Here is a 20,851-nt window from a genome sequence, read left to right as displayed (position 1 = left end):
AGAGAGAGAGAGAGAGAGAGAGAGAGAGAGAGTGTAAATTGTCTGCGTCTGTCTCTCTACAAACAATGAGTTTAGTTACTTAAAAACAGCGATTTTACCACCCTCCTTGCTGAGAAATATAATGTAGCGATTCAGTATCGATTAATCAAAGTCACGTGGCAGCTCTGACTACAAGTTTATGATTTTTTGAATGTTACTTTTTGCACAGCGCGATCTCACATCTGTGTGTCATTGGTGTGTGTGTGTGTGTGTGTGTGTGTGTGTGTGTGTGTGTCGCGCGCATCAATTAAACCAGCACATTGATATAGAACAGTGATTAAACTGAATGGTTTTAATGCATTGGCCTTGTCACACACACAAACACACAAACAATGATGTTCAGTAAGGTCACACTGTATATCTGTTATTCAAGAAACATTTGAAATGTTTAAAAAACAATTTATGAAAAAATCTTCAGAAACTTGCATGGAAATCAACGAGGCCAATTGTTTTTTTTATCGTATAATTTACAAATGTGCATGTACTGTACAAAGCATAAATTAAAAAGGGGGGGGGGGCCTGTTGGCACAGTGGTTAACCAGAAAAATTAAAAATTGCACATCATGCGGAAAAGGTTGCCGACCCCTGGTCTAAACGGAAGATGGTTATATTTGTGATGCGGGCTGTTTGTCTCGACTGTTGTTGTTTGCTTCCCGTGAAACGGGGGAGATAAGTGCTTGGTGAACAGGGCAAATCACAGCTTTGGGTTAAATGACATATTGGCACAACCATTTTGTGGAGGCAGTGCAGTGAGTCATCACAAGGGCTGATCAACAGAGAATATACACGCTAATTCTGCCCTGCGCGAGGGAGGAGGATGGTATTTTGTTCAGGTGGATGGGAACAGGTTCAAGCAACTAAAGGCTGGAATAAACTACAGGAGTGAAAGGACAGAAAATCTCAACATGTTTATAGGCATCATCCACTTGGAGATCCTGAAAATGGTTAGAGAAAAACTGGGCATCAAACACACTACTGAGGATCACACGATACCAGACGGTCAATTTGTTAGAACGCAGCAAAGAAACGTGTGCCTTGTTGCTAGGAGACTCATGACAGATGAAAACATTATGTGTTCTAAAATTGGCTCAAAATATCAAACATGTTTGAAACCCTCCGACTGGATGGAATCATAGTCTGAAGCTAAAAAAAAAGAAAAAAGCAATACAAAATCAAACCAAAGCTTCAGGTAAAAAAAAAAAAAAAAAAATTGAAAACTTACAATGGAAAGGTAATGATTAAATACTGTACATTTGTCCACTATACATCTCATCTTTGACTTGCACATCTTTTCTCACAGCAGTGTAGTGGCTTTGTAGTGATGTTATAAAGAGATGGAAGTTTTATTGGAAGTGGTGTGAATGAGAACAGTTGGTGGTTTACAAAACCCTGCAAGTGCTTCTAGTGGTACTGATGGGAGCCTTCCTGTGCTCTGCAGACTCCTGCAGTCTCTCTCTCCACACTGAACCAGCAGACAATACACTATGAGCATGCAGCTCAATATTACTGACAGTGATAAAAACTGCTCTTTATTAATGTATCCATTACCAATCAGTCAAATTATCTCTATTTGTAATGTGGCTCCAAGAGCCCCACCGTGAGACAAATAGTCAATATTTACCTCTAATGACAAATCGGTCTTCCTCTGGAACAATAATAAATTGAAGACCAAAACAACTGTTACAAAAAATTAACAAATGAGGATAAAGGCTCTTGTGACTTTTAGCATAATCATGCTGTATCTGCAGAGAAGCACAGATACGTCCTCTAAACAGCAAACATCTGAGACTTGTACCATGAACGATGGTAGCAGATTTTAATACCATGGTACTCTGATAAATAACACATCTTTTACCATGTTTAGTATTTACTGCTATTCAACTTCAAATAATATTATGGCATTATGGTACAGACCTTAGTCAGGGTAGCACCATATTTAATTTGGGATGAAATTAATGAAAACGAGGCTATGAGAGATATATAAGTACTTGGAGTTCAGTGGACTGTACTGTTGATTAATAACTAAGCGATTGTTGAGCTGAAGTAATGTCTTTCTGAAGAAAAAAAAAAACTAGACTAAGACTGTTTTGAAAAGTTTGAAAACTTGTGAAAATTACATTATTTGGGACCTTTATACGGTGCATGCCATTGTAAAGACTAAGTTTATTCCTCACAGCCTTGTTTCCATCCATGTTAAATCAATATGGCGTCTAACCTGATTAAGGTTAAAAAGAAAAAACTTTAAGTAATTTTAATATGGGATAGCATCTTTTCAACATTTGGAGCTTTCACAAATTCAAAGCAGTCATACGTTGACAGGCTTAGACTCTAGCAGTATCTAGGTTAAGACTGACTGCGGTGTAAGCTGCCCCTGCGTGCTGAGGAAATTTCATATCTGATGTAAAGAGCACTTGAAAAACCTCCCCTTCGGCAGCTAAGTGATGTTTTCACAGAGTCTGGAGCTGCTGAAATCGAAATGGGATCACTAATGGAAAATCTCCATAGCTTGTGAGTGTGTATCACAAAGGTGTAAAAGTACAGACTAATGAAATGCTATTACTGCTGCCTTAGATGCAATATACCATAATACAGAGATCACATTTCATGTTATTACAACGTTTTCTTTTTCTGCAGACAGTAGCAACTACAAAACCACAAACTGAATGCAAAATAAAATTCCACTTGATCATTTAGTTGTAAATATTTTGTTTTATTTTGACAAATCTCAAATAAGCCATTTTTACTGAAAACATTCTTCTGATAAATGATTGCACATTCTATGCTCTTTTATTCTATTTTCATTGCAAACTCAATGTATCTGTAAAGATTCAATTCCAATCGGGGAGCCTGAAATAAGCCCTTTTTTTCCTGAATCCATTTATGTGACAAATCAATGCAAACCTAATGGACTGTCTCTTGGAGATATGATGTGTATAAAAGAGATCTGGCAGATCCACATTCGCACTGCAGTTTGTTCTTCAACTGCTCTTCTGCCAAAAGGCAAAATCATTAAGTGATGTGAACTGCTGCTCTTCAAGATGTCTAATGCTCCTATAAGGATCAAACTTTGAGGAAGCATCTTTGTTAATGCACTGAGTTCTCAATGTTAAACCCTGCAGCTGGCAAGTTTGGGAGCTGCAGATTTACACATTTCACTTGATAAAGCACCCCATCAAACTGAGAGATTCTAAAGTCTGAGAACACACTGAAAATCTGGGATTCAAAATTGAATTTAAACCTGGAAATAAACAAGAGGATTTAAGATTTTAAAAAGCTAAGCATTGGTCACAGACTTTTGGACCCCATTGTATTTACAAAAAAAAAAAAAAAAAAAAAAGTTTTTCCAAAGTAGAATGGAAAAAGTGCTTACTTTTTCAACTACATTCCACATCTTATAATAGAGTGAAGGGGCTTCCTATGCAACAGCGCAGGTCTGGCCACAACCACCTTAAAAAAATTGAAGAGGTTGGGGATTGGACTTTTGAGAAGGTGGGAGTGTAATTGTGAACAAAGGCTTGCTGTGAATTCGATACATATAAGCCCTCTCTAGAAGGACCACAGATATATTAGATCTAGTTGGCAATCCTTATGACAAGAAGAAAAAAAATCAATTTATATTAAAGTGAGGCAGGTGAAAGCCTCAGGAGTTTGGTGCTTGTCAGTGGTGTTGTATGTGATATACTTTCCATAAAGATGCAGTGTGTGGAGTGAGAGGAGATAAGGAGGCTGATTACTAATGCCTGTTGAGCCGCTCGGGAAAGCCTAGGACTGTGTTTTAAAACTCACAGTCACTAGAATAATTTGGAAGCTGATGACACAGAGCTAACCTTGACACTTTTTTTGCAATTCATTCCACAGGTTACCAATCGAATAAACATCAAACATCACTAAAGGACAATAAAAGGCTTTGGGTTCAGATGTTCTTTTGTATCTCACTGCATAAAGTGACATAAAAATTCTGTTTCTATATTTTAATTTATTTAAACGGACTGACAGGTTCTTGGGGCCTTTTATTGGTCTGGGTCTCAAGAGGTCTAGTGTTGGTCTGGGTCTTGTGGAGGTCTGGTTTGGGTCTTAAGGGTTCTTTAGGAACTACCTGATCTCTGCTTCATTACAGTTTGCACATTTTTTTAAGGTCGTGAACGTCTGCCTTCAAAACACCCGGTAAAAGAGTCACATGATAACGTGTGACACACTCTTTACGGCATTGGTTCTGGCTTTTGTTCACACAGAGCTCGTTCCGGGACTGAACCCGGCAATGTTACTAGGTCCCCAACCCGGGATCGATCCCGGAATCAATCCCGGGATGTGTTTGCGTTCACACAGAAGGCGATCTGGCAATTATCCAGCAATTTTCCGGAACCAACGTGCAGTGTGAAAGGGGCTTAAGAGCTGACATGAAAAGTTCTAAGCCAAGATATTCATGCAGTGAAATACACTCCAAATGTTACAGCGTCAGAGTGACACTGGATTTGAATTCTCACACTATAAAGTCTGGAGTTATAATAACTGAGTGAGTGACACGTAAGTGATATCTTGCCACATTTTTCACGTCTGCTTGCTGTCGGTGATAAACATACAACACATCTGTCACCACTCAGCAGACGTTTGAGAAACGACTTTCAGCTCCAACAACAAATATGTTTCTGCACAGCCATCAGCACTGAATCCCTCTGTTGCCTTGCCAAGCGTATGACCCTTTTCCTGCTCTCTCTTTAATATCTTTAACACATCATCGCTGTGAAGTGTTTTGTTTGTCTCTTACCATGAAGGTGGACAACTGAGGTGCATCAAAGCAGTGTGTGAATGTGTGTGCGTATGCATGTGTAGTGATGTGTGGAATTTTTCCATCAATCTTTTCAGGACTCACTGCTTAGACACACATACACACTGCATGCTTATATTTATAAAGAGTAATTTCCACCAGGAAGAGCAACCTTGACAAGTACAAGGTGAATTAGTTCCCTCATCAAAGGTGAGATGTGTGTACGTGTGTAAATGTGACAGAACAATAGACAGAACAAAAGATGGAATGATAGAATGACAGAACGATAAATAGAATGACAGACAGACAGACAGACAGACAGACAGACAGACAGACAGATAGACAGACAGATAGATAGATAGATAGATAGATAGATAGATAGACAGACAGACAGACACAACAACAGATAGAACGACAGACAGATATACAGATATACAGATAGATAGATAGATAGATAGATAGATAGATAGATAGATACATAGATAGATAGATAGATAGATAGATAGATAGATAGATAGATAGATAGACAGACAGACAGACACAACAACAGATAGAACGACAGACAGATATACAGATATACAGATAGATAGATAGATAGATAGATAGATAGATAGATAGATATAAAAATAAAAAAATATATAAAAATCAAGATAGATAGATAGATAGATAGATAGATAGATAGATAGAGAGATAGATAGAGAGATAGATAGATAGACAGAATGACAGAACAATAGATAGACAGACACAACAACAGATAGAACGACAGACAGATATACATATAGATATACATATAGATATACAGATAGATAGATAGATAGATAGATAGATAGATAAGACAGACAGACAGACAGATAGAAGAAAAGACAGAATGATAGAACGATAGAGAGAACGATAGAATGACAGAATGATAGATAGAACGACATAACGACAGACAGACATACAGATAGGCAGGCAGACAGACATACAGACAGACAGACAGACAGACAGATAGAACAAAAGACAGAATGATAGAACGATAGAGAGAACGATAGAATGACAGAACAATAGATAGAATGACAGAATGACAGACAGAACGACAGAGTCACAGAACCAAAGATAGACAGACACAATGACAGATAGAACGACAGACAGATATACAAAGACAGGTAGACAGACGGATAGATAGATAGATAGATAGATGGATAGATAGATAGATAGATATGCTTTGTTTTGTAATTTACACACCCTTTGTACATGTCACATGCCGTATGGCCACAGATATCTCTTCACCGTTTGTGGTGTGTTTATTTGTGGTGTGTTCTGGAAATCCCTCTGGGTGTTTATAAAGTGACTCAGCCCAGAGAAAAAGACATGCAGACAGGAGATTTCATGTGGAACGAGTTGTGTCCAATCCCCATATTCCTCTACTCAATCCCTGAACAATCACTTCCTATAAGACACCGCAGGAACATCCTGTGTTTTCACATTAAAAGATACAGTCGTTGAGCACAGCCAACAAAAACAATGAGGCCGTGTTCTGTTGGAATACATTTATCTTAATGCATCAAATTAAATATGAATCAGAGAAATGTCTATCTATCGTGGCAGTCGTCTGCAAAGCCAAGTAACTGCAGAATAGATAGATAGATAGGCCTCTTTCCCTAAGCTTGTGTATGTGAGCGAGGGAAGCATTACAAAAGCTGTTCTCGTGTTTAAAAGGCAAAAAGATGAGACTGCTTCCTGCACCTTGGCTGCTCTGCTGAACAATCATTTCTAAATTTAAACTGAGCTCCATCTGTGCTTTGTTGAAACAGGGTTTATCCATCAATCAGGAAAAAAGGCCTGTCTAATCTTTGAGCAAGGACATGGTTCAAAATGAAGATCTGCCTTCATACTGAGGATAAAGTATGGGAGATGTTAGGAGGACAAGTGTAGGCTGGGAACAACCAATGCATAAACACAAACTGGCAATCATATTCAGCCAGGTAGTGCATGAGTACTCGGATAAATATTGCAGAAAGATGCTCAAAGACAGGCTGTAATACATAAACAAACATAAACTGACACTTCATATGACTAAATCCATCCACAAACGCACACTACCACACCAACACACCACGCAAACAAACAGCAGCCACAGCAGCGTGCCCTTTAGTCAGTGCAGCCTTTGATGCAAACATGAAGAGACAAGCACGCCACGCATTACTGTGCAATATGCAGTGCCCTCCTTCAAAGCAGCAGAGCTCCTCCCAGTTTCCCATGCAGCGGTGCAAAACTCATGAATAAAACAGCCGCCTGCCCCTCTCTGCCTCTGATTAGACAAACACGTGCTCCCAAGCCAATATCAGTCAAATTACTGCTACATCTCAACTAGGGCTGAGGTTACTCAGGATGATTTTGCTGGCAATATACAATAAGCAACATTATGAATTTGAGACAATATTCAATAAAAGCTTCCTGAAGGCCATGTCATTAGTCTGGTTTCATGGTATGAAGGAACGTTCTTTTGAGGTGTCAGGTATCTCGCCTTAAAAAGTAGATGAGAGAAGGCGGCTGCAGTCGGGGGAGGAATGAAAGAACAGCTGTTACACCTGACAATTCACAGATCTTGTAGTAGGCAGGTACTGCATTTGCATTTTTTATTTTTTTTTCCTTATGAAATAAATCCAATCAAAATACTGCTGCCTTCATTAAACAAGTAATCCAGTGTACCTAATATATGATAAGAGTTTCCTGGCACTTTTGAATCCATTCTCAGACATCATTTCAGAGAGATACGTAAATTAATATGCTTAAGATTAGCAGACTGCATTCAGCACAGGGAGTGTTCTCTCATAATTCACAAAGATTCAAAAATGATTGACAGATGTTGGTTTAGGTGTCTGAGGCTGTAAAATTACTAATAAAATTACTAAAATTACTAAAATTACTAATAATAATACTAATAATAAACTAATAGTTACTAATAATCTGCTGTTTATTATACTGTGTGGATATACAGTATATATATATATATATATATATATATATATATATGTAAACATGACTCATGCATGCGATAAATGTTAACTAAACTCGCTCAGCACTAATCTCAACCTCCTTGTTAGCTTTTATTGCATGCATGAGTCACCAAGCTTGCTTTATTAGAAGTGTCAGATCTAGAGTCAGAGCTCTTGACTGAAAGTGACATTTCTGATGGCTCCCTACATCCTTACATACTTGAAATCTGCATTCAGTAGCTAGCACTACATTACATTTACAGTCTAGGATAAACACTCCTTCACTGTTACAAGACCGCTGACAAGCAGCTTCCCAACAGCAAAAGACACGTGAAATCTCAAATCTTACACACATGGAGCAAAAATAAGTGAGAGATTTATAGAAAAGGACGGACAACACAGATTCACATTAAAAAAAGTCATATTACAAATCTTCATTGATGATAGTTCATACACTACCGTTCAAAAGTTTGGGTTGGTAAGTTTTTTTTTAAATGTTTTTGAAAGAAGTCTCTTATGCTCAGCAAGGCTGCATTTATTTACCAACTATAAATAATTATCTCCAGTTTTAGCAGCAGAGTTGTGTTTTAATAAAGTTTTAATCGCATGATTTTTACTAGATAGTCTACAGTGATGGAAATTTAAATTAGCAAGTGCATTTTTCAACCCGTTTCACTTTATGCCAGGGCTCTGACACAATTCCATCACTGTAATGAGCAGATGCTGTATTATAGCGACACTGCAGACTGTCTATAGGCACAGATGAGGGAGCTATGAAACAGCAGGTGTCCGTAGGTTTTTCCTATCAAGAACAGTGTGGTCTGTCTCAGCAATAACAGATCCACAAGGAATGGATCTGCATACAAGTCAACTGTAGGGGATTGATACAAAGATTTATCAGGGCTTCTGCTAAAGCCTGCAACAAATTAAGCACGATGCTCGGATGGAGATTAAACACCAAGGCCATTCACACGTGTGTTTACAGGATACATTTTAGTATTTCGTGTAGCTAAAGAGAAATGGGAAGCAGCTCACTTGATTGGAGTATCGCATGCTGACGTTCCTCTGATCCTGCCGTGGCACATAGCGATGGATGGGGTCGATGTCCTTTGGCCTGATCAAACCATCCACTGAACAGCAAACACAGAACAAGAATTACTGTTCAGTTCACGTGAGCTTTAAACTAAACCTCTGCATTCTGAACCCAGACAAGGTTTTCCATTTGAAAAACAAGCCCTTTTCACAGATTACCAATGCTCTGCTGGTCTGGATTTTACTGCAGCGCACACACATGAATTATTGTCTACAATATGAATAATTCTTGGTGTGCAGCATGGTAATAACACTGCTGAAAATACAATATTTTGTGGGGGGAAATCATGTTAATACTTAATAAGAATAGTTATTAGACTTAGATTTTGATATTCGCTGAAAATCAAACTTGATGTGATCTGTCAAAAGCTAGAAGATTAATGAATAATGACTTCCATTTTCTCTATCGGTTCCTCATAAAAATGGCTTTAGAAAAAAAAATAGTGAATAAGTCGCTTTTATGTTGTATTCTTCTCCTTTTTGAAAGCACCAGCCTCCATTTCGCTGTATGGAAAAGAAGTATTTTGAAAAATATCACCTTTTGCCCTCCAAAGAAAAAAGAAAATCGGATCAGTTTGAAAGGACATGAAGGTAAACAAACATTGATAACATTTTCTTCACACAATCGCTGTTATTCATAAAACACATTTGTTGACCTCCATTAATACGATCCCATTATTTAAGTTTCATTTATAAAGCATTTTGTCGACTGCAGTGGTTTTGGGTCTCTTTCCTTTTGAGGAATGTGAGCAAGTGGAATAAAGTCACTGCATGAATAAATAAAAGAACATTTATGTAAACTCTTTTACTGTGTGTCTGTGAAGCAGCCTTGACCCCTGGGCTCTGGATGGATCTGAAACTCACCCAGAAGCTTAGCAATGTTATAGAGGGCTTGTCCCCAGAGGAACAGCATCCCATCTCGGCCTGAGTTGCTGGGAAAGCGCTTCTGGCTGCCGTGATTCTTCTGTTCAGCCTCTACAAAGTCTGCCATTTTTTGAGTACAATAGTGAATAACTACCTCACCAGCATACAATAAAAACAGACAGAGTGTTTCAGTACCTAACCAGCATACTAGAAAGATTTCTGAAGAATCGTGTGACTCTGAAAACAGGAGCAACGTCTGCTGAAAATTCAGCTTTGTTATCATAGGGTTAAACTACATTTTAAAATATAATCATATAGAAAACAATTATTGTAAACTGCATTTTTGAACAAATTAGTGCAGCCTTGCTAACCATTCTATCAAAAAAATCTTTTGAACAGTCCTGTATAGTAACAGGTTACAGGTATAGCGCTTTTAGAACTATTTTTGTTTGCAAAAGAATAAATTAACTAAGAAGTCAAATTGTAAATGTAATTTAAAACACATGATATTCAGGTCAATAGCAGTACAACTTTGAAGTGTGCGAAATTTCTTTAAACTGTAACTAATGTTACTGCTTCTGTTGTTGGATGTCAGTGCTGTTATTTGGATATTGTCCATTGAATAAGTATCAATTAAATATGTAAAAATGATACAGAAAAGCAGCAATCAGGCTGCCTAGCCGCAATTTCACCTTTTCTCTGTCAGGCATTATTTAGTTAACTAAGCTGAGCTCTCCTCTGTATTGGTGAGGCTCACTGCAAGCAAATGAAGAGAGCTGAACTAGTTATTAATTGTTATTAATTATTGTTGTTGTTGTACTTCTAAAGAGTTGTGGTCTGAAGGACTGTCGGACAGCATGTTTTGTTTGTCTGTGGGGAAACGACTGGTCTGTTTAAATAATGAGCATCTCCTCTGTTGTGCACTTGACTGTGACGCGTCTGAGGAAACCATGCAGCCAGGGAGAGATGAATACGAAAGGACCACTCTAATAAAGAGTAATGGGAAAATAACAGTCATTGGCAGGGGCTGGAGGACACTGGCTGGCAAGAAGAGTACATCACAGCGTGACAAGCGTTGGCAGTTTGTCTAAAAAGATGTGCATATGCATATGTGTTTGTCCGCAAGTTACCCTCAGAGGACTGGAAGATGACAGCCTCTAGCAGTTCCTGGTACTCTTTGACTTGAGCAGGATTTCCTCTAAACACACCTGAACGAGAGGTCAACAAAAGGGGAATTATAAAACTCTACATCCCCATCCTCTAGGTAATACTGATGGGACATTTATGCAAGTGGCCCTGATTTCAGCAAGCTCAGCATTTATATGCAACACTGTAAAAAATGTTTGTAAATTTTACAAGAAAAATACTGTAAATGCTACAGTAACATTTCTTGTTAGCACATTCAGTGAAAATTTGTAAATGGTTTAACATCGCATTATATATAATTCTGTAAAATATGCAAGTGAAAACTGTGAATTACAGTATGATTTATTGTTAAAACGGTAAAAGGTAAATCCCACAATTATATTTTACATATATATATACACACACACACACACACACACACACACACACACACACATATATATATATATATTACATAAATAGTTTTGTTGTTGCTTATTTTCGTGTTTTATTCTCGTGGTTAACAGTACATTTTATGTAAAAATCATATTTTGATACTTCAGGTAAACTTGTAAATTAGCATCAGATCACTTAAAGGCGCACTAAGCAATATCTGAAAAAGGCTATTGACCACAGTGTTGAACCGAGTCCCAAAACAAACTTTCTGCCAATCAGCAATAAGGGGCGTGTCTAGGACGGATATTAGCAGATCGACTATGTATAGTGAAAAATGGCAGATAACAAAATTAATTAAAAAAAGAGGAAAATTTCAGAGGAACAAAACATTAAAAAGAAGGGTTACGATCAAATTTTTGAGCAGCTTAAAGAGCCTAAAAGTTAATATTCATGAATCTTACCATCAATCATCATATAGATGAAAAAAAGAGGAAACTCGCACTCAATCCCATCAAAGAGCTGAAAAACATCACAGGGCAGAGAATAAGGCACCATATACATAAACATCATTCAGTGACCATTACTGTTCAAATGTCTAATTGCTTACTGAACAAGGAAAAGATATATGTGAATTCCTCAGTCCACCTGTGTGATTTGCAATATGGTTAAAATGAAATGAGCAAAAAAAAAAAAAAAAAAACATCATGTTCAAACGATTAGTACATTTTGAGTGCCACACAAACTGTACTTTTACTGACTTACAGCAATATGTTACCTGCAGCAAAATACACATACAGCACATGAAATAGAAGCCCTGCAAATCATTGAGAGGAAATGCCAGACATCCTCTGTTTTCCAGTTACAACAGGAAAACAGAAAACAATTATGTTGAAGTAAAGTATAGCAGTCAAGCAGAAACTCCATTAAAAAGCCATAGTGCTCCGTCTCTTTCCCTAGAGCTGGGCCATGAATCACTTGGGTTTGAAATTAAAATCAACTCAGATGTAAAGATGGTTTGTGAATGTAAAAAAGCAATGATTAATTCAAATTATGTGACTGCTGCTTGTTTTATCACATTCACTTGGAAGTATAAGTCTACATTTAAGTGCCTTCTGATACTCTGGAAAAACAGAAAGAGGATTTCTTCTTAAACAGGATTTGAAATTAGGGCTACATGTAATCCATCAGAAACATTTGTAGCTGTATCTAACCAAATAAATAGAAATTAACACAAACAATTTTGTGTGAACCCATTTATGTCCATGGTGCATTCTGATCTGTCATTTTATTGCACACAATCATACGCATTTAGCTACCCACTTTCCAAGCTGCAGTTAAAACTGATGAAGCTTATAAGCTCATGCATTCACAACATTCTCGCTATTCATGACATGAAACGTTCATAATACAATCCCGTAAACCTCTTTTGATTGCTGCCAATTATATGACAACCTCAATTCAAATGATCTGTCTTCAGGAAAAGAAATCTTGTGAGCTGCTTAAGAGGTGCAAAATCTAAAGCACACTTTGATGGCTGACAGGGAACAAAATGTCTTTCAACCTTTCCCAAATGTAATTAAGTCTTCTCTATCTCCACTAGCAATCTCGGAAGACAATCGCTGTGGCATTAGGAGATAAGAGCGAGAGATTAGGATGGAATGAAATAAAGGCTGTTAATTGGACTGGTCTCGTATCATATCGCACATAAACTGTTTCAGGACAGAAATAGGGTTACTTGTTTAGCCAACTTCTAAAACTGAGAGGAAATAACTAAATTAATCTACTCACTAACTAACAGCGAAAAATCATTTGATTCAAAGGACCATTTTTCAAGACTATAAGTGGTTTCTTAAAATCGGTTGCACCAACAGGCTTACATTAAACCCTGAAAGACTAAAAATAAAATCCACTTTTCTCCTTGATATCAGTTTCTATAACCAGCCAGAGAAAGAGAGAGTGTAGTCAGAGAGGACAGTGAGATGGAGGGGAGCTATATGAGGCAGATAAATAAATGTCTCCTGGGTGGATAGAGCAGACATTGAGGCCTACTCACAGTAAACAGAAGGAGTCTCATGAGTCATTGGCTTCACTTACCACGATTGCTTAGTGAGACTATATCATTCACCAGAGGACATTAAGTCAGTATGAGACTTTCAGGCTTGAAATCCTTTGCCATCATAACTTAGTTACGGGTTCAACAGAATGGAAACTCCAACCACGCAGAAGAGCTTGTATTTGTCTGAGCATGACAGGCTGATAACACAAAGATATCAAGAACATAATTCATAATACAATAATTTCCTATAGCTTAAAAAAAAGAAAAAAAAGATGGAAGATGAAATTACATGGACTGCTTTCCACCTATAAGAAAAAGACCTTCACACTAAAAAAAAATAAATAAAAATAAATAAAAAAAAACATCCAAACAAGCCTATATCAGGCTTGTCTCTTGTTTCACTACTATTCTATTTAAAAGAACAAAACCATTCAAAGGTTTGAGGTCTGTAAGTTTTTTAATGGTGTAAAAAGTCTCTTCCCTCTAAGGATATGTTTACCAAAAATAAAGTAAAAACTTAAAATAACTGTTGTTTATCTAAAAATATTTGAAAATGTAATTAATTCTGTGATGACAAAGCTGATTTTCAGCAGCCATTCTTTGAGTCTTCAGTGGAAGGATTTTTTATATTTTATGATTAGCTTTTATATTTTTTATGATTATAAAGTAAAAACAAAAGCATTTATCTAAAATAAAACATGTTTGTAACAACAAATGTAAATGTAGCTGAATATGTGTATCATAAGTATTAATATTTAGTATTATATGTATTAATTTTTAATAAATAAACAAATAAATACTGACCCCAAACTATTGAATGATAGTGTGCACAAAGGATTAGCTTGGTACTGCCACAGTCACAGTCTAAAACTCACGAGAGTCACATGGGATTTTCTTGATGGGGTGGATGAAGTAATCAGGCAGATTTATTGATAGATCACTGGTCCTACTAAGAACCCTTTTCTTCTTTTACTGCTCATTTCCCTCTACTTGTGTGCTTGTTTATTGTACGAGGTCACCTCCGACAGCTGATGTGATGATTTGCTGCTGGTTAAATCTCCCCCTTTCAGATTTCAGATTCAGGCTAATTTTGGAGTTAATTTCCTCACAGTTCAACCCAATCAAATGGGATTTACCCACAGCCCTCGTATTCTCCTGAGAGATATATCTGCAAATCTGAACCAGATTAAAAGATGCGTATAAAAATGCCATTTATTCCATCTGTCGCTTACCTTTATAGCAAAATCTGTTTCTGAAATAAAAGACCTAAAACTGAATATGGGGAAAAGGTTCTTTTCATTTTCCTTTTCACTGAATTTCTTTTTGTCTTTTTTTTTTTCATTTCAGCTAATACGCTGCTAACCACACTCACCTTCATCTCGGCAGGTTTGTAGTGCCTGCGGTTCTTGTCCTCATTGGCTGTTCTATAGCCGTCCCGCAAGAAGCGCTTGAAGCCATACTTGCCCTTCAGCTTGCGGACTATCTTGTCCAGAGTCTGGGAATATAGAGCATCATCATCCACGGCGAACGCTGGGTAGCTGATGCAGGGCAGGAGGGCCGAATCTGTGTTCTACATGACAAGAGCACTAGCATAAGACATTCAGTGACTCACTGCTCTTACATCAGGACATATCGAGGGAACTTAGGGTTAAGTGACCACTCTCTTTCTGAGAATGGGCTATTTTTCTACATTAGCCTCTGCAGTTTTAATAACACATTAGTCAGACTCATGAAGAGGCTCTAATGCATGCAATTCTTAAGACTTCAGGCCACTGAATCAAACAATGCCCCTCAACTTATAAAGGAAGAACATTTCTGCATAATGCACTGCTTTAATTTGGCTTAATTGTGCTAATTCACCTGTTATTTGGCAGGGATCACTTTGTTCTCCATTAAAATCAGCACAAAGAAGAATGGGAATTATGCATTGTTAATGGACATTGTGAAGGACAGAAAGGACGCTCTGTTGACAAATCCAGGGCATCAGATGTCATACATTTCTTTACAGATGCTACAGTATATAGATGCTATCACAAGAAATTGAATTTTTCACAGAATAAGAGTTTGATATGCTTTGAAAACAGTTTTAATAATGTCTTTCATACTGAAACTAGTACATATATTAAGTCATTAACATGCACTCCACTCCATCAAAACACGCTCTCGGCTTCAGAAGATCGGCACGCTCCTCGCATCCAACCAATCAGAATCATATCCAACTTTCTTAATGTCTGATCAATACCGTAGCACATTCCAGCTAAGCTTTTTTAAATCATTCAGTCCTTTGAATAATGGATCAGCAGTTTGTATATGCATAGCAGGCAAAATAACTCACATGGGAACGAGACTCCCTCGGCAGGAGAGAGCACAGAGTCTGTCTGTTCCTGTTATGAGCATCCAGATCCACAAAAATGACTGACCAGGAGCATCCCTGCAGGGCAGAGGTAAACAAACATCACAAATCAAACATTATTATGGCCATCTTGTCACCTCCGCTTGACGGGTGGAATTCACCAGGGTCTGTTACAGGTGATAGTGCACCTAGACTCTTTCACAAAGGTCTGTCAGTTATATAATATAAGATTTGCTTAAAACCTCCACATTAGAAATGTAAAGGCTGATCCTTCACAGGGTCTCCTAAAATCAAACCAGCCCTCTTTTCCACAAAACCATCATGCTGCTCAGAGATGCAGCAGAGAGTCAGATTTCAGTGATTACTTTGGGCTTGTGGTGTGTCACACAGCAACAGTTCCACATCATTTCCTGAAAAACCTTGAAACCACCAACCTCACCATGCCCAAATGAAATTCACAATCTAAACTCAGCTCAGAGGCGTACTCTACAGTACACCAGCCTAGACAGGGACTGTCACACACGATTAATAATAAACACACACACACAAACACACATTTGTAGACTATATACACACACCTATATATGCTCTTTAATAATGCATCAACAATTTATATATTCACAGTAGTAAATAAATACACCCACAAAATACAGATCACAAATTTAAAAAGCAATTTTGCAAGTAACCTCAGTGAGCGGAAGCTTCTTAGTTGTCAACGGCCATCCATTCAGAAAGAAAAACAAACTATTGCTTCTCTCTTTTCTCTGCATTCCCCTCACACCTCTCCATTTAAACTGAGACCGCTTTTTCAATTTCGCTTTTTTAGTGTCCGCAGACCGATTATACCACAAGCACCATTTTGTGGAAGATTTAAATCATCTAAAGAAGCTCACAAAGAATAAAAATGCTTATCTGAGCCTCTGAACCAACAATTTACGTGCTGAGAGGGATTGTAAATGACTGTGGAGAGTGTGAGAAGGGGAGGCGTGTCAGTGATATGTAGACTCCAGCAGAATATGCCATCACCAACTGACTGAGATAAGAGCTAACTTTAGCTAAACCTGAATATCTGCCACTAAAAAATTAAAATCTAAGTCTGAAAGACTGTAACATTTTATTGCACAAATATATCCCTTTTATCCCTCGATTCATGATTACTTTTATGATGTCTTTTTGTACTTTGTACGTGAAGCATGTACATTTTGGTTGCATAGACTTTCAATGGATGGAAAAAAAATTAGAGATTATTAAAAATATCAATTATTCTAATGAAAATTAAAGGGGGTCGATTTAAAAACCAACTTCTTGGTGTAGCTGCTGTGTGATATTTAGCATGCTAAAGACAGAATGCTGTGTAGATAAACTCAGTAAACGATTAGTCAGTAGTTGGATGACTAGGTTTTTAAACCCCAAATCTAACCGTGAGAATTTGTGCAATGGTTTCAAAATGATGGGACTTTGATTAAAAGCTAAGAAAGCTGAGCAATATGTAGCTCAACATATGGCGTGAAAGATCTACCTGCTTGTATCCTGTTATAACAGTGCTCTGACAGCTCCTGTTCCAAAGAAACACATGAAAGAGCCAGCTCTGCCGTCCATGCTGAGAGTTAGTTGAGGAAATGGAGCGTGAGAGTCATCATTAATAACATAACTCATGTGATGACACAGCACGCCTTCCATCCAACTGAGAGACACATGGTAAAGCCAGTCATTTGAGTCCTCCATTAATTCAGAACAACACTGTCTAAAGCAGTTACTTCCATAAAGTCATTTCATACACTGCACCATGTTTCCTGCTAATGACAGAACACAGAGAGCCACATTAGGGAGGAAGAGGCGAACTTGGCAAACGGTCAAAACAAAACTGTAACTACAAATAACTACCATATTTCTTACATCTTGCCCATCCTTCTGTTAAACAACTGAAAAACAACCAAGGTTAACAACCAATGCACTGGGGTGTTTCTTCTTCCAAAATGGATCCGCTTTTAATATTTTATGGGTAAACTGGGTTGTTTCTACTCACAAAATAAATTACCTTTGAGGATGTTATCACTTTTCCAGTCCATTACCAAATATAATGGATGTGGCCCACTGCCATCTTGATTTTCCCTCAACACCAAAACAAATTAATCCCACTAATGACCGCTCCAAAAAGAAAAGAGCACCAAAATCAGATGGAAGTATTCACCATCCATCAAAGTTGGAAATCTGACAAAACGGATAGCTCAAACACAATCTAACCCAATAATCTTGATCACTTTGTTTCATTTCTCTCTTGCCTTGGACACATTCTTGCAATGAATTAGATCCCTATGCAGAAGCAGACGCATTTATTTATTACAAAGATGAAGAGAGCTCTTGGTACATTGTGTCCTTTAGCTGTACTACTAAAATCCGTCTTTTATGAACATTAAACACAGTTCCTCAAAAAGCATTCAAGAGGTGGAAAATCCCCCCATTGTGAGGACTTTATTATAAAAAAATGTATCGCTCTAGTTTGTTAGCCACTACACAGGTTTGATGAAAAATGTCAGTTTGGACAATATGTAATCTCCTGTTGTGTTCCAAGAAGAAAGAGAAAGAATGACAATCATAGAGGTTTCTTATTACATTATGGTGAGTAAGTGACAGAATTTAGATTTTTGAGTGAATTAACCCATTATTAGCTGAAGGATGGCAGCAGTACCTGATTTCCAAACAGGTTGAATCCATTGATGGCTTCCAGAGCTGCTTTGGCTAGTCCCACCGAGCTAGAAGACAACAGACCAGATTCACAGTCACATTGAGCATCTCCTTTTTAAGACAAAATGAATATTGCTCTTGCTATTTGAGCACTTTTCGCGAACAGAGAACTGAGCACTCGTTAAGTACCGTTCTGTTCCAGGTGCCTATATCCAAAGCCATTTTCATCCATGAAAGACTCCTTTGAAGTTAAACAAAGCTAATAATTTCGGTCATTTTTGCTTCTGCAGCCACTCACTCTTGTGAAGTATACAATTAGAGTACACGATTAGATCTAGGTGTGCTAAGCAATAAAAAATAAAAAAAGCAACCAATTGCAATTTGTGAAGAAAAATCAATAGTAAAAATGCAGAAAACTGAAAGGCATTGGGGATAATTCTAAATTGAAAAGACCGTGGTAGAATCCAGCTCTGCTCCCTTTCCCAACAAAACCGTCAGCTATGATCACAATCAAGCTACATGTGGTTCAGACCCTATTGATTTTCTGCCTGGACAGAAAGCAAACATGTTCAGCCTCAAATATATTGGTAAAACCTTACAATGATCATGACAGACTATGATACTTTTACATTCAAGCTGGTAAAGCTCAAAATTACAAAACTGGATAAAAAATGAGGGGGAACCATGATCTGCTGTATAACTGGCTCTGTATTGGTGAGCGTTGGATGGATGAATGGTTAAATTTAAAGAACGATGAATCATAAATTGATCATTATAAAATATTTCAATATCTGCTTAAAAAAATGCTAAACATTATTTTTCATTCAGTTAAAAAGTGCAAAGAGCAGAAGTCAATATTCTAATTGGCCCTCAGTTGGGGATGCTGTGACTGCAAGATAAGGAAGCAGTGATGGAGAGAATCATTATTGAGCCTGGTTATGAAAGAGAGGCAAAGCGACGTGTTGGGAGTCACTTCCTATTGACTTGCTCTTCTATAAAGCATATTGTCTGGGCAAATCCACAGTCCAGTTTCTGCAGAGCACCAAGAATCATTTCTGCAATGGGCAGATAGGAGCTTCTCTATGTGAGTCCTCTCAGTTAGAGTTCAGTCACTCATGGACTGAAATGAAGTGTCACCTTTACTGGAGGGCCAACATTGGCATGCTCCAATCTATAACCTCCTCAACATGAGCTGAAATGTTCACATCGTTTTAGGTGTGGGGTTTCATTAATGCGAGCAGTAAACAAAAGTTTGTTTTATTTGAGCATGAGGAAAGCTGACTTGGTACATAGTGAAAAATACAGGTTTAGAGAAAAGAAAAATGCTCTGTGGCCCGTGTGCTAATCAAAATTAAAAGACGCTAAAAAACTGAATTAAATATAATGTTAACATTTTAATTGACCGTAAAGATTTTTATATTGTGGTAGATTTCCATTTAAAATAAATGCTGTTCTTTAATCCAACATTAATAATAAGAGGAAATATTTCTTGACCACCAAATCACCATATTAGAATTCTTTCTGAAGAATCATGTGACATTGATGAATGGAGTAATGGCCGCTGAAAATTCAGCTTTGGGTTACAGCATTAATTATTATTTCACAATATTACTGTATTTTTCTTTCAAATCAATGCAGCCTTGGGGAGCATGAAATATGCTTCTTTAAAACAAAATAAAACAAAAATCTTATAGTTAAATATCCAATATTGACAGATACTGATAAATTGAAAGAACTGTAATATTGTCCAATAACCAATGTTTTACTGATATACTGTGCACCCTTTACTTCAAATTCACAGTTTTATTTAATGACAAAGTTATAAAAAGGGATCAGAAAGACAATGATCAAACTTACCTGGAGTGCAGCTCTGTGCTACCATTGTTGTATTTGCTTCCTCGTTCCCACATGCCAAAGTCTGGCACACGATAAGCTCTCTCCACACAGAACACCAGATTCTGGATGAATGATACCTACAAATGCAAACATGTCAGAGAAATCAGACATCAGCACACATCAACAAATCTAGGTTTGCTTTGAGAAGTAGGCCTGCTCTCAAAGCTTTTCTAGGCCATGGGTGTTTTTATTTGTCAATAAATCAGCATTCCTTCGTGTTACCCATCTAATATTCTGATTATACATGAATTTTATTTGAATAATAATCCACAGTATAAAGCAGCTAAAGTAATCCATCACTTCCATGGGTGGCATTGGTAATATTGTAAGCCCCTCAACACTTCCCATCCCCAGTGCGGAATGAGGCCATAGGAAAAACAAGATGAGGGAAAGAATGATGACTTTGTGGTACGTAAATGAGGAAATATTCAAACACCCAGGGAGGCCGGGCTGACAGCGCTTTTCATTTAACATGAAGAGAACTGAGGGCCCCTAAAGCATGTTAAAATGGGGCACTGAGGAAGGTAGGCGAAAGACAAAATGGAAAGGGAGAAAGGAGGAGAGAGGGATGGCTTGAGCACTTTTATTTTGGGCCTGGACTA

At 37.6% G+C, this 20,851-nt stretch overlaps 1 protein-coding gene across 2 annotated transcripts in view; it reads right to left on the bottom strand.

The window, feature by feature from the left end:
- The window catches only part of phkb (phosphorylase kinase, beta), a 57,572-nt gene that overhangs the window by 18,953 nt on the left and 17,768 nt on the right, over positions 1-20,851 (bottom strand). Inside the window, exons 7-14 of one of the 2 annotated variants that reach the window (XM_042760589.1) lie at positions 20,211-20,326; positions 18,358-18,421; positions 15,651-15,746; positions 14,688-14,885; positions 11,721-11,778; positions 10,835-10,946; positions 9,739-9,863; positions 8,818-8,912 (exon numbers count right to left, since the gene is read on the bottom strand). In XM_042760589.1, the coding sequence (XP_042616523.1) occupies positions 8,818-8,912; positions 9,739-9,863; positions 10,835-10,946; positions 11,721-11,778; positions 14,688-14,885; positions 15,651-15,746; positions 18,358-18,421; positions 20,211-20,326 (864 nt within the window). Of the gene's footprint in view, positions 1-8,817; positions 8,913-9,738; positions 9,873-10,834; positions 10,947-11,720; positions 11,779-14,687; positions 14,886-15,650; positions 15,747-18,357; positions 18,422-20,210; positions 20,327-20,851 lie in introns of both variants that reach the window. The other variant, XM_042760588.1, reaches the window with a different exon arrangement.

The sequence above is a fragment of the Cyprinus carpio genome, chromosome A7 (assembly GCF_018340385.1).
Source record: "Cyprinus carpio isolate SPL01 chromosome A7, ASM1834038v1, whole genome shotgun sequence".
NCBI lineage: Eukaryota > Metazoa > Chordata > Actinopteri > Cypriniformes > Cyprinidae > Cyprinus > Cyprinus carpio.
Note: the sequence above shows the minus strand (reverse complement) of the source record. Positions and strands in the feature narration are given on the sequence as shown.